Genomic DNA, 15267 nt, shown 5'->3' with positions numbered 1-15267 from the left:
CCAGTGTGCAGTGCGGCGCGGCCCCTGTGGCTGGCCGGCCGGCCAGGGTCACCCGCGCTCAGACCTGCGCCGGAGTGGAACGGAGCGGAGCTGGAGGTGGATATGTTGCGGGAAGGCTGCCGGCGAGTCGGGGCGCGGCTGTGCGGCCTGCGCGGCGGGCTCCGGGGCCCCGCCGAGAGCGGCCGGCGGGGCGTGGTCTCCTGCATCGACCGTAAGACTCGCCCCGGTGGTAGGGATCGGTCCACCTGGCCTGTCCGGCCGCCCTCAGTCCCCGCGTCTGCCTGGCCGGCCGCCCCAGCCCAGATGCGGCGTGACCCTGGGGGCAGGCGGGGCGGGGGACCCTCGGCGGCTCAGCCTGGGCCCGGTGGCCGATGCTGGTCCGTCCTTGTACGGACCGCTTAATGTGCTTTGCGTTATGTGGGCGGTCACGAGGGGTTAACCTTTACTGTCGTAACTCGGAGCTACGTTGTTTATCGATCTGTTTTCAGGTAAGGACGGGCTTTGCTGGGGAGACTCGTGACTTTGTTTTTTAAAATCAAAACGGTAGGTAGTAAGAACCTGAAAGGCCCGGTGCAGGTTGTGATTGGTGAACAAAGGTCCTGTGATACAAGATTTGCTCACATATATGAATTATACAACACCTATAAGCTATAAAACACTTATTTTCCTTAAAAAAATAAACATATGCACAATGTGAGAGTTAGGAGTTAAGTTTTATTTGGGGCAAAATAAGGACTGCAGCCTGGGAGGCAGCATCTCGGGTAGCTCTAAGAAACTGCTCCTGCACCCAGGAGGCAAGAGGAGGAGCCAGGATATTCACCAGTTTTACAACAAAGGACAGGTAGTCAGGAAGGTCAAAAGATTATTGTTAATTGAAGGAAACCAGATATCTTAAGTTAAGGGATTTAGTGTTGTTCTATGTATGGGAAGGTGAAAGAAAGTTAAAGGAACCGAAATCATTCCTTAAATATGCACCTCTGCTATCTGGGCCCAGTATCCTGACACTTCCTGGGTTTCCTCAGGGCTCACCACAGGGAGTAGCTGCAGTCTGATGGCAGCTGTTCTTTTCATCCAGGGCTGTAATCCTTCATGACTGTGACATCCTTTGTTTATTGATATGGCAGGAAATATTCCATTTATAAATATTCCATTTATCACACTTCAACTGTTGAAATTTCTGCAGAAAAATAACTTGTTGCAAATGGGAAACTACCAGAGCTTACAGACCTGAATGTCTCCTGGCCCCAGAATAATTTCAATGTGAGTAACGGAGTTGGGGGACCTAGGCCGCCTAGTGGGTAACCAGACATTTTGTGATGCTGTCAAGTGCCTAACCACTTTTTTATTTTGAAGTCTGTCTTTTTAAAAATTTTAAATAAATGACGCTTTGAAAACAGCAGAGTAGCTTCTGAGTGCCTTAGCTTGACATCCAGAGCTGTAAAGAATGCTAAAGTATAGGACAGTTTTCTTCTCAATGTCCTAAAGCACATTCACAGGTGCCACCCTATCCTAGCACTTAGAATTTGGTAAGCAAGGTCACCCTTGGTGATTGGCAACCAATAGGTTAAATATGAGTATTTCTGGTGGCTAGTGGTGTAACTTCAACCAATATGGTGCTTTTTCACCTGTTAAAAAGAAATCCTTTTTTAATTAGCAAGATGAAAGAAAAGTGTCCTTTCAGTGTATCGTTATACATATTAGAATATCAAGTTGATGGAAGTGATCAACAAATATTTCTCATTGTTTCATGGCATGTTTTAATGTGAAAAGTAATTCTTAAGAGCGTTATAATTTTCATTATATCTTATATATCGTTTTAAAGATGAGGAAACTTGCTCAGTGTCTAGTGCAGCCCCCTCGTTTTACAATGGGCTACCTGAGGCTGAGAGAGGAGTCAGGAGGCCTGACTTCCTGAAAGTTGTATAATTAATAGTTGCAGACCCAGAGCTTGAACACCTGGCTCCTTGTCCATTGTGCACTCATTGCAATTTGCTGCAGCTTCCCGAACATTCCTTGAGCACCAAGATTCTCAGATAGAACTGTTGAGTCTCTGGTTAGGTTTGGACTTTGGATGCATTCAAATATTCTTGTATTTAGCATTTTGGCCTCTTGCTTACCCTTGAATTGCTATACAGTAGAGCTTTTCCTTCTCTAAGGTGTACCTGTACATCTGATTTGTGTACACTGGTTCCCTGTTATTTACTTTGGATGCAATTCCAATCTAGTTCTTAAACATTTTATAACTTGAACTACTTGTTTTACTCTGTCAAATACTGATAATGATATCTGTAGACATTCATTGAGCTCTCCCAGGGACTAAAATTCTGTAGCCTGTATACAGTCAGATGTTTGCTTTCTTTACCACTTATGTCATCCTTTGGGTGAATGAACCATTTTCATCTGACACCCCAGCACTGCTCCATGGTAGACATTCAGTCAGTATTCTTTTGTGAATGGAAAATGACCTGACTTCCAGGCAGGGAACTATGAATTTTTTATCCCTAACCATATTTCTGAGAGCAACACCCAACATAGTTTTCTGCTTTGAACTTCTCAAGGTAGCGTCATCTTTAATCCTCACAACTCTTCATTTCTGAGTTTCTCATTTTAGCAAGGGTTGTGATACAGACAGCTTTCTCCTGGCTCACATGGCAGCCATTCCTGAGGCCCGTGTCTGCCCCAGAGACACCCACGCTGCTGCCTGTCCTTGTTCTCTGTGGGAAGGGCCAGGCAGGGCAGTCGGGCACCGAAGGGAGTCATGGTCAGGTGTGACTCTGGTGCTCTTTAGTATCACCCAGGACCAAATTTTTAACACTGAAGGGTGAAACCTTAGAAAGTAGTGCAGAGCCCAGCATTTCCTCTTTCCCCCTGACATTTTCACAGCCACCACTGCGCCTCCAACTGTAGGCAGACACTCCTTTATTTCTTCTTAGCACATCTAAGGCAGGTGGTCCTTTCAAAACGGCAGTACTAAACACACAAAAGAGAAATAAATATGAGCAGTGTAAGTCTGATTCACCATGTGCAGGTTGCTGATCCTTCTGTGGTGTAGCTCCAGGGTTTGTGGTCCTTTCTCTTCTAAATTCTCTACACTGTCCCCAAAAGGTAGTGGTTTTTCACAGGTGCTTTGCTTAGGTTCTTTCCTTTAGCTTCTTCTGCCCTGCCTCTAGCTGAAAGTCTATCACCTTGCAAAACAGGAAAAATATTTCAGGGCCCCAAGTTGGCCTGTCGCTCTGCTTTCCATTTGAGTCCTATCTCATTCTGCACAGTGTTTGGAGAAAAAAAAAAAACATGGAAAGTAAATAGTGTTCATGTCATTCACAGAACTGGCTATTTAAAGAAAAGTTGTAAAGTAATGACACTGAATTGAGTGGTCACTATTTCACATAAGCTGATGCAGATCTCTTTCTCCTAAAGAGAATCACGCATGATGAAATACTGGAATAGTATAGTCTTTTACAGAATGTTTAAGGTTCTAGAGAAACTTGTCCTGATGAAGCTCCACTGCCTGCCTGATGAACCTCAGTCAGTTCCTTTCCGTAGGTTTTAAGTAGCTTGGACCTGGACATGAAGGAGTTACCCAAAGTCACAGCATCAATAGTTAGGAAAGAAAATATTCTAGAAATCCTCAATCTGTTAGGTAAAGACAGATTTAAGAAGGCCTTAGCCATGTTTTCAACACTGGAAGACTCATTATCAGTGTTATCAGTGACTATCAAATGCACAACTTTGTTATGGGATCTTTTCCTTAATTTGGAAAGTAAGCCAAAGTCCACATATCTTCCTTTCCTGACTGATCTTCTAAAATTAATGTGTTGTAGTAGGTAGACATACGCACAGATTCCAATACAGAAAGGTAGGACATCCTAAAGGAAAAAAATGTTTATCGTAATTTGAGGGTCAGTGTGTGTTTATTATTCTTTCAATGTGGATCTATGAGGAGGAAGAGATAAAGATGAGTATTGAAAGGGTAAGTGACAAGGTGAACGGAGACAGCCAGTCTATTTGGGAATGAAGAAGGAAGGAAGAGGTGATGCTCCGTCAAGGCGCTGACGGTGGTGTGCCGTATGGGAGTGCTGTCGCAGGTCCACCTTCGTCTGGGCCTCGTGGTGCTTCTTGTTTGTGGTACTCGTCCCTGACCCCTGTCCTGGTTTGAGTAGATGCCACCTTGCCCACAGCTTCCATGGGACTCAACGAAGAGCAGAAAGAGTTCCAGAAAGTGGCCTTCAACTTTGCTGCCCAGGAGATGGCGCCAAACATGGCCGAGTGGGACCAGAAGGTGCGGGACGCTGGGTGTTCCCACAGATGCCTCGTGCAGTGACCCTTATCTCCTCCTTATGATCCAGATTGTTCAGTATTTATTCTCCACTTAAAACTCTCACAGCAAGTGCACATTCCAGTAGTGGTGTGATTCCTTTCCTGGAAAGCATATTCCTCATCGTGTGGATACCACTTTTTTTAATTGTACAAAGATTTGGGCACCCTTAAAACCAGGGCAGTTCTATTGATAATAAAAAGAAACTTTAATGCCAGAAACCAGTCCTTACAGAATGCATTTTAACTGGTTCCACTCTATAGATGACAAAAGGCATATTAAATGAAGAGACTCCCTACCCTCTCCCAAGTGCAAATGTCTTGACCCCTCCTTGTGCCCTCTAAAGAAAAGGCCATCTGTGAGTCACTTACTGATGACCCTGCTCTCTCGCTACGTAGGAGCTGTTCCCAGTGGACGTGTTGCGGAAGGCAGCCCAGCTGGGCTTTGGGGGGATTTACGTACGAACAGATGTAGGAGGGTCCGGACTGTCACGGCTCGATACCTCTGTCATCTTTGAAGCCCTGGCCACAGGCTGTACCAGTACCACAGCCTACATCAGCATCCACAAGTGAGTGGCCAGGCTTGGGCAGCACAGTGACGTGCGCATGCTCATTGACGGAGACATCTCATAGAAACAGGGAGAAGGTATCTCTTTTCAGGTCAACTGTCCTTGAAGGACTAGACTGGTAAAAAGTTCACACTAGGTCTGCTGTTCCCTGTTGAACTTGAATCTGTCATCTTGTATGTTGCTTAGAGAATGGTGGCCTTCTCCTAAATTCCAGATTGACCTGGTACCAAACAGAGGTTTCCAGTAGTGTGGTCGGGGCTTTTTCCTTTTCCTCAACCCAAAGATGAAGCCTCCACTAATTTGGGAAAGTACATTTGACTCCTTGATTTTTAGGGAGCTCAGTTAACCTAACTAGAAATAGTATGAACAGCATCCAGGTGAGAAATACCTTGGCCCTGGGTACATCTGGGTAGTATGTGTTCTGGGAATACCTTAATCCAGGCTTTTGCTTTAAAGTTGAGTCTTCTCAATTGTGACTTTCCCCTTCCCACTCTCTTCTGCTTCACTCTACTTTACTGCCTTTATTCTCTTTCCCCATCCCCTCCCCCCTCAAATTTCCTTTTCTTTTCTGTCTTTATCTCTGTCGATGTCTCTTCTTGGTGTACCTGTCAGCATGTGTGCCTGGATGATTGACACCTTTGGAAATGAGGAACAGAGGCACAGGTTTTGCCCACCACTCTGTACCATGGAGAAGTTTGCTTCCTACTGCCTCACTGAACCAGGTGGGTTTGCCATGCTGCACACTAAGTGTAGCAAGCGGTGTGATTCACGGGAGATCACAGGGTGGGTCTTCTCACCCCGTGGGCACATGTAACCATTGTTGAACAAGAAGTTTGATCTCAAGTGCCCGATTGCCGTGACCTGATGTCACAAGGCTAAGGGCTCTTTAGGGCACAGTCTTTCCAGGCAGGAGACCAGAACCTCCTTGTGGGAGGCCCCCTGCATGCTAGCGTGATGGGAGATGGAAAATGATCTGATTGCCATATGCAGTTTTCACAAGTATAGCAAGCTTCTCAGCTGTTCGGATTTTTAAAGTATCAAACTGAGGTATTTGTTATAAGGGAAGATTTCTTAGGAGGTGGAGCCTTGCTGGGGCTCCATCACCTTCCCCAGCTGTCCGCCATCTCCCCGCTTCCCTTCCGTTCCCGCCTTAGGGAGTGGGAGCGATGCCGCCTCCCTCTTGACCTCTGCTAAGCAACAAGGCGATCATTACGTCCTCAATGGCTCCAAGGTACGAGCATCCCTCCTTCAGTCCTCCCAGGGCGGCTTGGAGGCTGTTTCCCTTCCTGTCCCCATGGTCTGGACCCCGCATCGGCGAGTGAACATTCCCGGTGGGACATTACATGCGGGGAGAGAACCACAGACCGACTTACCGTGTTCACCCTCACTGTTTCTCTTCTGATCTGAGTCCAGTTAGTTCCATTCACTTGTGTCCTTCTTACAGCCCCTCGTGCAGGCTCTTTGTCACCCTCCTTGGTTTCTCTGTGCCGCTGTACCTCTCACTATCCCATGGTCGGGGCACCCCAGTTGTTTTCCCCTCTTCAACCCCACAGGCCTTCATCAGTGGTGGAGGTGAAGCAGACATCTACGTGGTCATGTGCCGAACAGGAGGACCAGGCCCCAGAGGCATCTCGTGCATAGTTGTTGAGAAGGGGACCCCTGGCCTCAGCTTTGGCAAGAAGGAGAAGAAGGTGAGTGCAATTGGACAGCAAGAGTCAGTTTGTGAGCCTCCTGCTTCTGCCAGCCCAGCCTCTGCGCCGTTCTGGGAAACGGGTTCCACACTGGCTCACTGGCCTTGGAGGGTTTCGACAGCAGCGTATAAAGGGAAATGGTGTTGTCAGAGCGCACTGGGCTGCTGGTGACGTGGCAGTGCTTGCCAGTACTTCCCGTCAGTGGGAGGGATTTCTCCGTCATCTCTCCTGCGGCCACTTTTGGCCTATACTTCTTATATACCTTCTTATCCTGGTGCCCTCTTGTTACCCAGGAGGAAATGCTTATGGAATACCAGAGGTCTCAGGAATGAAAAGATTGTGGGCCACTTTTTTTCTTTAAATAAAAATACAATGAAATTCACTGGAGGTGATTGTGGGTCTTGTAGTAATGGAAGAGGAAGAATGTTTCCATAGGCTTCAAGAAGACATTTCTAAGATTAAGAAGTCCCATAGCCAGGCCATGAACAGTAGACCTGTGGTTATGTAGCTGTAACTGGTGATGAGGGTAGGATCCAGTCAGGTTGGCCAGGCCAGGTGACAGGCCTCCACTTCCAGCAGGTACTGTTAGAGTTGGAGCTTTTGGAGAGAAGTCAGTAATGAGATGGCCCCTAATTTACTTCTCCTCTTCTGGCTCCCCACATTCCTGTACATCCCTTATGACCTGCCTGATCCTTTGTAGCTGGTAGGAGTTCAGTGCCTCTTCTCTCGTACAGCAGAGCAGGACCTGCTAGACACTGACTATGCAAAGCCTTACACTCGCTCTTAGGGTACAAGAGTCACCACAGCTTGTCTGGGATTATAAGACATCAACTTACCTTTCTTTATAAGCTTTGTAAGCTGCGTACATGTGGTGTATGAGGTAGGTAGCTATAAGACTTATTACTCCTAAGAATGTCTGGGGTTATAAGGCAGACTGACATGGAGTCTGACACATAATTTTACAGGACCAAGTTATACTGATTCCAGTGTTTGTACTTACATAGTGATGATCGTTTCAACACATCAGTATTTCTGGTATCTGTTGATAGCATACCAAAGCAAACAAGGGCTTGGAGAAAAATTATAAATAAATTCCATAAGCAAAACGTGTCTCTTTTTTCTTACTTTCTGTCTCCCCTCACTTTTAAGCATATATATTTTATCCCTATTTTTTTTTTGTTTGCTTTCTTCTTAATTATTAGTTTTGCTTAATCTTATATGGGAAAGTTGGAAGGACGTCTCATTCACTGAACAGCTAGCAGGTATCCACTGTGCCAAGTAATGGGACAGAGCAGTGAGCACACGGACGTGCCTCATCTTGTAGAATTGGGCCTGTTAGCTGCGGGACAGAGGGAAGGTGCAGGAATAAACAGGATGCCTTCCATCAGTGCAAGGGAGGAGGGTGTGACGCGGACGGAGGAGAGCTTATTAAGGTAGGACAGAACAGCTCTGAAGGCGAGCTGTAATTTGACATGAGATCTGCAGTGTCAGGAGGATGCAGCCATGAGCTCGCTGTGAGGCGGGTTCTGGGCAGAGATGGCAGTGGCACAGAAGGCCTGAGGTGGGGCTAGGATGAGCCTGTTTGAAGAAGCCAGAAGGAGGATCGTAAGCAAAGGGAACGGTGTGGGATGAAGTCGGAGAGGCAGACAGGGCCGTGCAGGCCCCAGGCCCGGTGAGGGGTCACCCACCGATCCCCAAGGTTGATTTGGCTGCTCTGGTGGCCTGAGCAGCTGGCCTTTTTCTCCCGCCCCACGACCGTCCGTCCTGCAAGCATGTGCTTTGATTTGATGTATTAAGCACATTTTGTAGCTAAGAGCTTGAAACAACCAGTTTTGCGTTGGCCTTATGGGAAAGTGGTGAGGAATTGCTTTATCTTGGGTTTAATTGTTAAAAGGTTTTGTACAGAAGAATGTGTTTTTTTCGAGGGAGGGGTGTCGATGAGGACTCTTGGAAGGCAGCGGGAAGGCAGTCTGGAAGGAAAGACAGACGGACGGGACAGGGCTCCCCTGGTTCTGGGCCGGCAGGGCTGCCGGAAGAGCAGGGAGTCTTCTGTTCTTTCTGGCTGCAGCTTCCCAGGGGCTCGGGGGCGTGAGGAGCGGGGTTCTCTGCCTTGGGGAGAGGGGAGATGTTTTCATAAGAAGGGGCTAGGAGGTAGCAGCTGTTTGTATGTGGTTCTCTTACGATTGGATGTTAAGGTCTGCCCTTCTGCCCTGTTCCAGGTGTGTATGTTCTGGATGGGAGGTACGTTCACAGGGACACCACACAGGCCAGTGTGGGAAGGTTTCAGATTTGGGGGCCGGAAAGACAGTGAGGTCAGTGCTGGCTCAGGTGACTGGGAGGGGCCTCAGGAGGTTCGACTGAAGCTTAACTTTGATAGAAGTTGGGGATGGGGCATGTTCCCGGGGAGGAAGCAGAAGAAGCAAAAATATGGTTTAAAAAGCCTAGCGACACAGTTTGTAGACCAGTTCACAGACACTGGTGACATCACCCCAGCAGCCAGAAACCAGCCCCAGGGGGAGTATTTACACCCCAAGTAACAGGGTGACGGACAGAAGAGAAGGACTGAGTGAGTGTTGGAAGAAAGACCTTGAATGAAAGACTGTGGACGAAGCACCTCTTCCCACTGCAGGGAGCCCTGAATGGGGGCGATGGGGCTCTCACCTGTTAGGGACCTGGGGAGGGGAGGGCTTTGTCTGGCCTTGCACTCGTCAGGATCTGCCTCACTAAGCCCCAGCATTGTCTGAAGCCTGGGGGCCCCTGGAGGGGGAGGTGAAGGGGGTCACAGTCTGTTTGTGGAACATCTGGATGAGACTTTACATGAAAAAAGTGACTCTACTGGCCTCCTGGTGCAGCTGCCTCCACGGGGACACCACAGTCACAGAGAAGTCATGTAACCCACCAGCTGGTTAGCTGTGGGACGTGGACTGCATCGTAGATGTGAATGATTGTCTCTAGGCTTGAGACTGAAGGGATGTCTAGCAGGGATGTCCTGCTAAACCAGCTCCCTGGGGAAAGCAGAAACCAAGAAACCCTTCGTATACAATGTTTCCCAGTTTCTGTGGTCTAAATACTCCCACTGTGGCTGATTTCCGGCCACCGGGGTGAGCCAAGTTGGGAGAAGGTGTGTGGGACTGGCTCCCGTACACTGGTGCCCACGCCTCTCCAGGCCTGTGCAGCTGACGGCCAATGCAGGACGTTCCGGCGACATGGTGCGAGAACACTGCGCTCTCCAAAGGCCAGGGTGGCTGCTGGTCGTAATTATCCTTATGCTGTCCTTATAAAAGAACAGATACTCCGAGTAATCTTTATACTGTCAGTGTTTTTTTTTTATAAATAACATACTCATGGAAACACCACAAAGGAGGAGAATTCTGCCCCAGTCCTGAAGGAAGCTGTGAGAAACGTTTGGGGACAGGTTGGTCTGGTGGCGTGGACGTCCGAAAGTAGATGTTCTTAATGTGTTTTAAATGTTGGACTGAAGGAGAAAAATCTGTCGCAATTGACAGATATTTGTGTGACCTTTCTGTTTTTCCTCTGAGTTCTCAAGGGATAGTGGAACCTGTGCATCACAGGCCCTGGTGGGCAGAAGACGCTGCCCTGAGCGGTGAACTGCTGGGCAGCCGCACAGCCCCTGATTTTTGCCAGGTGGGGTGGAACTCACAGCCGACCCGCGCAGTGATCTTTGAAGACTGTGCTGTCCCTGTGGCCAACAGGATCGGGGATGAGGGCCAGGGCTTCCTCATTGCCATGAGAGGACTGAACGGAGGGAGGATCAATGTTGGTGAGGACCCGGGATGGGCGGGAGCGGAGGCAGGTGGGCAGCACGGTCGCCTGGCTCACTGGATGTGCTGGTACCGTCCTTCCTAGCTTCCTGCTCTCTGGGTGCTGCTCATGCTTCGATCGTCCTCACCCTAGACCACCTCAAGGTCCGGAAGCAGTTCGGAGAGCCCCTGGCCAGTAATCAGGTACCTTCCCCAGTGTCCCTGCATTTGCTGTCGTCTCTAGGACATTTTCCAGAACAGTGGGGCCCTGATGTCTCTTGTGGGTTCTGCCCCCATTTCAGCCAGAACTTGTTCTCTATTTCTGTCAATGATTTTATAGTAGGTTTTATTTATAGTCATGGAAAGATTTGTGATATGTTACCTTGCCAAAAAAAAAAGACACTTTAGAAGAGTATGCCTCCCCCTTTTTCTAAAGTAAAATACATGAATATAAATATTAATAAAACATTTTCAGAGATACGTCTGAAAATGCAAAAAGTATTTCAGGGGGATGGGATTAGAATGATTTGTCTTTTTTTTCTTTTGCTTGTTTGTGTTCCAGTTTTTCTTTTTTCTTTTAAGTAACGCTGGTTTATAACATATAAGTTTTATGTGTACATTATAATTTGACTTCTGTATGCACTACAGTGAGCTCACCGCCAATCGTCTGATTTCCATCCATTACCATACAGTTGACCCCTTTGACCCTGCTGCCAGGATCTCTGAGGCTGTGGGCTCAGCTGCTGGGCTGGGGGTGGGGTCTTGGGCACCACCTCTGCCAGGTCCCCGCCCACCGGCCATGAAGTGTACAGAGGTGTGGGGAGCCAGGGCGTGCTGGGCAGAGGCACCTTTGTTGAGCTGTGGGTGTTGTGCTGGTTGTAGGTCAAAGGGAGAGACAGAGAGCATCTCCTTAAGGAGGTGAGATACTGAAGTGCCGGGAGTGGAGTGGACCCAGAACTTAAGAGGCACATTCTCTGTGAAGCCAGGGCCCCTTAGAAGAGGCCCGTGGTTGGGAGTGGCCCTCAGGCCCCGGTGAGGTGCTGAGCCTGTCTGTGTGTCTGGCCCCCTTCTCCGCTCTCGCTGCAGTACCTGCAGTTCAAACTGGCGGACATGGCAGTCAGGCTGGTAGCCTCACGGCTGATAATCCGCAGTGCAGCTGTGGCTCTGCAGGAGGAGCGGGAGGATGCAGTGGCCCTGTGCTCCATGGCCAAGCTCTTCGCTACAGATGAATGCTTTGCAGTGAGTGGTGATGCTCTCTGGCTCTCCTGGGTGACTGGGTTGTGGCGGGCCATCTGTCTGCTCCTGGAATACAGCTTAAGGCATCAGTTAATCAGGAGAGGCCGTTCACCTGCTCCATGCTGCTGCACATGGTGTTTCATCTCTGTTGTTTGCTTGTGCGCTGGGTGAGAAGCTACCTTTGGAAGGAGGTCCGTAGCACAGCTCTGTGCTGTGTTTGAATGTCAGGGGCAGAGCCGTTTCCACAGTGAGGCTGCATCTGCGGCCTCCCAGAACCCCAGCCAGTGGGGGGGGTGGGGGGGGCAGCCTCTCCCTGCAGACAGCAGGCGGGAAGGGCAGAGGCCTCTGAATTCCTCATGGGTGGGGACTGACCCTCTCCCCAGGCACACAGAACCGGAGCCCCTCTGGCCTGGCTGGCATCGTTGGCTCGGGGCTGGGATAGAGAGAGAAGCCCCTGTCCCAGCGCCTTCCTGGAATCCGAGCTATCTAATCCCTGTGTCCCTGCAGATCTGCAACCAGGCCCTGCAGATGCATGGGGGCTACGGCTACCTGAAGGACTATGCGGTCCAGCAGTACATGCGGGACTCCAGGGTCCATCAGATCCTCGAAGGTAAAAGTAGCCAAGGAGGTTCTCTCGCTTTTGGAGTGGTCACCCCAGCCATCTGTCCCCGTGCTGCCTAGGCTTTGCCTGTCTTCCTCCTCCCTCTTTCCTCCTGCCCCCCTCTGGAGAGGCCTGCTGTGCCCCAAAGGGCACTGGCCTGGGGGTCAGGAGCCCTGCTCTGTCCCCACAGGAGTCACCAAGTCATTCCCCTCCTGCTCTTTTCCTTCGTCAGTTTTAGAGACGGCGCAAACTGAGGTAGCATCTGAGAAAGCATTTTGAAAACTGCAGCGGTGGCTGTTCTTTACTGTTGTAAAATACGTGGTCCTCAGGGGTCCGAGGACTTCACCACAGTAACCTATAGGGCAGATGTGAGCCAGTTTGATCACCAGCAGCCTCTACACACTGATCATCAGTCAGATGGTCTAACAATGCCTCCATTGGTATTGCTAATGGAGTTTTCAGTAGATAAATCATCACACACGGGCATCTTCTTGCTGATCACAGGCTTGTGGGCAGGAGATGTGTAAGCTGCTGGAGTCAGGCTCTGCATGGCCTTCTCCACTGCTCTCCACAGGTTTGGAAGGCTTGAAATTATATGACTGTTGTTCAGCTAGTAAGTAGCTGAGGTTGTTACATTGTAGCAAAGGCAGATGGGGCAAAGACTTGTCGAAGTGACTCTGAGTGAAGGAACATGCATCCTGCATCCACCTCCCTGCGGCTTCCAAAGCGTCCTTCTCAGACCTGACCAGCGTCAGGACCACCAGGAGAGTTTGTGAGCACAGAGCTTCTGACTCTGTGGGTCGTGGGTGGGCCTGGAAATCTGCATCTCTAACGAGTGTTCACTGAGGTTGCTGCTACCTGTCTGGGAGCCACACTCTGAGACCACCCACCACGGGGTGTCACATCCAAATCACAGGCTTCAGTGTCTGCTTTCTGCTGCAAAGCTTGTTCCTAAAGCATATTTACGAGCGCAGTTGCTAATGCGCAGGCCAGACCCCACGGCCTCATTCCTTCTGTGACTATAGCCATAGCGGCTATTTTCCTGCCTTGGCGGGTGCAGGAGACGTCCCTTCCTTCTGACTCTGTCTTTTAACCCTGTGAAAGTAAATAAGAAAAGCCAGGTATGCTTATTTCAGGCCACACAATCATCCACTTGTAGGAAAATGTGGGCACTGGTCTTTTTACTTGTTTCACCCCAGACTTTGTTATTGCATAAATAGGAAATTTCAGATTTGATTTTACTTGAGGTATGTGATTACTTGTTCCTCATGGTGGTTCATATTTCTTTTTGCATTAAGAAGAATGTAAAAATGAAGCAAGCAACTGGCCCCCCCTCCTTTCAGGGAAAAGGTTTCTGTTCATTTAATATTCAGTTTTCTGATTGCCAATGATGTTGGTATATGTCTTGTTGAAGACTTACAAAATATAGGAAAACTTCAAAAAAAAGATCATTCATGTTTTGACATCAGAATTAATATTTTGGGCTCCTTTTATATTTAAGGCCAAAAATATCTTCTTTTGGACTTTTTCTGTGCTTTTTATAAATACATTGAATTTTTATTGGAGTATAGTTGCTTTACAATGTTGAGTTAGTTTCCACTGTACAGTAAAGTGAATCAGCTATATGTATACACATGTCCCCTCTTTTTTGGATTTCCTTCCCATTTAGGTCACCACAGAACACTGAGTAGAGATCCCTGTGCTATACAGTAGGTTCTCGTTAGTTGTCTATTTTATATTTAGTAGTGTGTATATGTCAGTCCCAATCTCCCAATTCATCCCACTCCCCTACAGATACATTTTTTCAAAATAGAATTATACTACATATACTGTTATATGTTCTGCTGTTTTGTTTTTTTACCTAATAAAAGCATTTTTACCATCAGGAGAGGTTTTTTTAAAAGTAGATTTTTTTTCCTCACTTTGCGATATCTTTTGAGGTAAAAAGCAACGTTGTACTTTACATGCCTGGTCAGAGCTTTGCAGACTCTCAGGCTGGGCTGCTCCTAAGCCCCTCCATCCTCTCCCTCTCGCAGGCAGCAACGAAGTGATGCGGATGCTGATCTCGAGAAGCCTGCTGCAGGGGTAGCCCCGGGCCGTGGCTCTGATGGGCGGATCAGTGTCGAGTGGTTCCATGTGGGTGGCGCTGTTAACAGCTGATTCTGGGACACGCTGGAAGGGCCGAGCTTGTCCAGGGCAACTTCACAGCATCAGCTGGAGGACGGCAGGAGCTGCCCTGACTGGAACGTCGCAAGAGGACGTGCTGCCTTGTTTTCCTGACACAGAGGGTGACCGGTGGACACTGACCACCAAACCACTGTCCTTTCCTGAATCCACAGGGTCTTGATTTGTCTCCATTTTGCTGGCTCACCAGATCCCTTCTCTGGGGATCTGGGTACTTCTGTGGAGGGTTTTTCCTGACTGTAAAGCAAAGGTGTAGGAAAGGAGAAATGGAGAGAAAGCGTCTCCCTATCTTTTTCTGTTCTTTGTTCCTCAGCTAAAGATGCAGAAGGTTTCTGTGGGATGTTCTTCCTTCGTAGCGACTCCTCTGAATGTAAATCAAGATGAAATGAGTGTTTGGAAACCCTTCTCCTAAGCTGTAATTTAGGGTGTATCTGCACTTCTGGGCTACCTGAATGTCGAGGGCTGAGATTATTAGGAACTGTGAATACTTGTTCTGTAAGCGTGTGGTCTGGGAATGGTATCCAAAGTTCCTGTAACCTTTCCTGATACGTGCTTTGAGTAAATTTTTTTTGAGGTTTTTTCTTTTTTGTTTCTCTTTTTAAATGTTTTTAATCACTACATTGATAAATAAAGTTTACCCCTCTCTGTACCTTTTTCAGGTCTACAGGTTTTTATTTTATCTTTCTAACTAAGCCATCACAACTATTGTTTTTAATTTTATTATATTTAATTAAACATTTAACTAGATTTTGGGATAATAAACAAAAATCTCTCCTTGACCAAGTTGAGCTTTTAAAAATAGGTTCCTTTAATTTTATTTATTTATCAGCTGCATTAGGTCCTAATTGCTGTGGGCGGGCTTTCTTTAGTTGCAGTGAGCGGGGGCTCTTTGTTGTGGTGCGTGGGCTTTT

At 48.1% G+C, this 15267-nt stretch overlaps 1 protein-coding gene across 7 annotated transcripts; it reads left to right on the top strand.

Moving 5' to 3' along the window:
* Positions 1-15005, top strand: ACAD8 (acyl-CoA dehydrogenase family member 8). Of its 7 annotated transcripts, XM_057749677.1 has the most exons (13): positions 75-211; positions 489-543; positions 1184-1260; positions 4179-4279; positions 4714-4883; positions 5496-5605; positions 6038-6114; positions 6437-6574; positions 10112-10355; positions 10442-10539; positions 11422-11574; positions 12079-12181; positions 14209-15005. In XM_057749677.1, exons 4-13 carry the CDS (start codon positions 4184-4186, stop codon positions 14259-14261), a joined length of 1242 nt encoding a protein of 413 aa, XP_057605660.1. In that variant the 5' UTR covers positions 75-211; positions 489-543; positions 1184-1260; positions 4179-4183; the 3' UTR covers positions 14262-15005. The 7 variants fall into 7 exon arrangements, with proteins under 7 accessions (XP_057605662.1, XP_057605663.1, XP_057605657.1 ...); XM_057749678.1 differs by lacking the exon at positions 1184-1260; XM_057749676.1 differs by lacking the exon at positions 489-543 and having other exon boundaries at positions 79-211.
* Positions 15006-15267: the final 262 nt, after the last annotated feature.

This window comes from Hippopotamus amphibius, chromosome 9 (assembly GCF_030028045.1).
Source record: "Hippopotamus amphibius kiboko isolate mHipAmp2 chromosome 9, mHipAmp2.hap2, whole genome shotgun sequence".
NCBI classification, from domain to species: Eukaryota; Metazoa; Chordata; class Mammalia; order Artiodactyla; family Hippopotamidae; genus Hippopotamus; species Hippopotamus amphibius.
Note: the sequence above shows the minus strand (reverse complement) of the source record. Positions and strands in the feature narration are given on the sequence as shown.

Coding starts and splice junctions, on each gene's coding strand:
- ACAD8 (XM_057749674.1), top strand. CDS start 103: ATGTTGCGGGAAGGCTGCCGGCGAGTCGGGGCGCGGCTGTGCGGCCTG. Junction 6,575..10,111: donor TTGGCAAGAAGGAGAAGAAG/GTGAGTGCAATT, acceptor GTTTTTCCTCTG/AGTTCTCAAGGGATAGTGGA. Junction 11,575..12,078: donor CTACAGATGAATGCTTTGCA/GTGAGTGGTGAT, acceptor GTGTCCCTGCAG/ATCTGCAACCAGGCCCTGCA.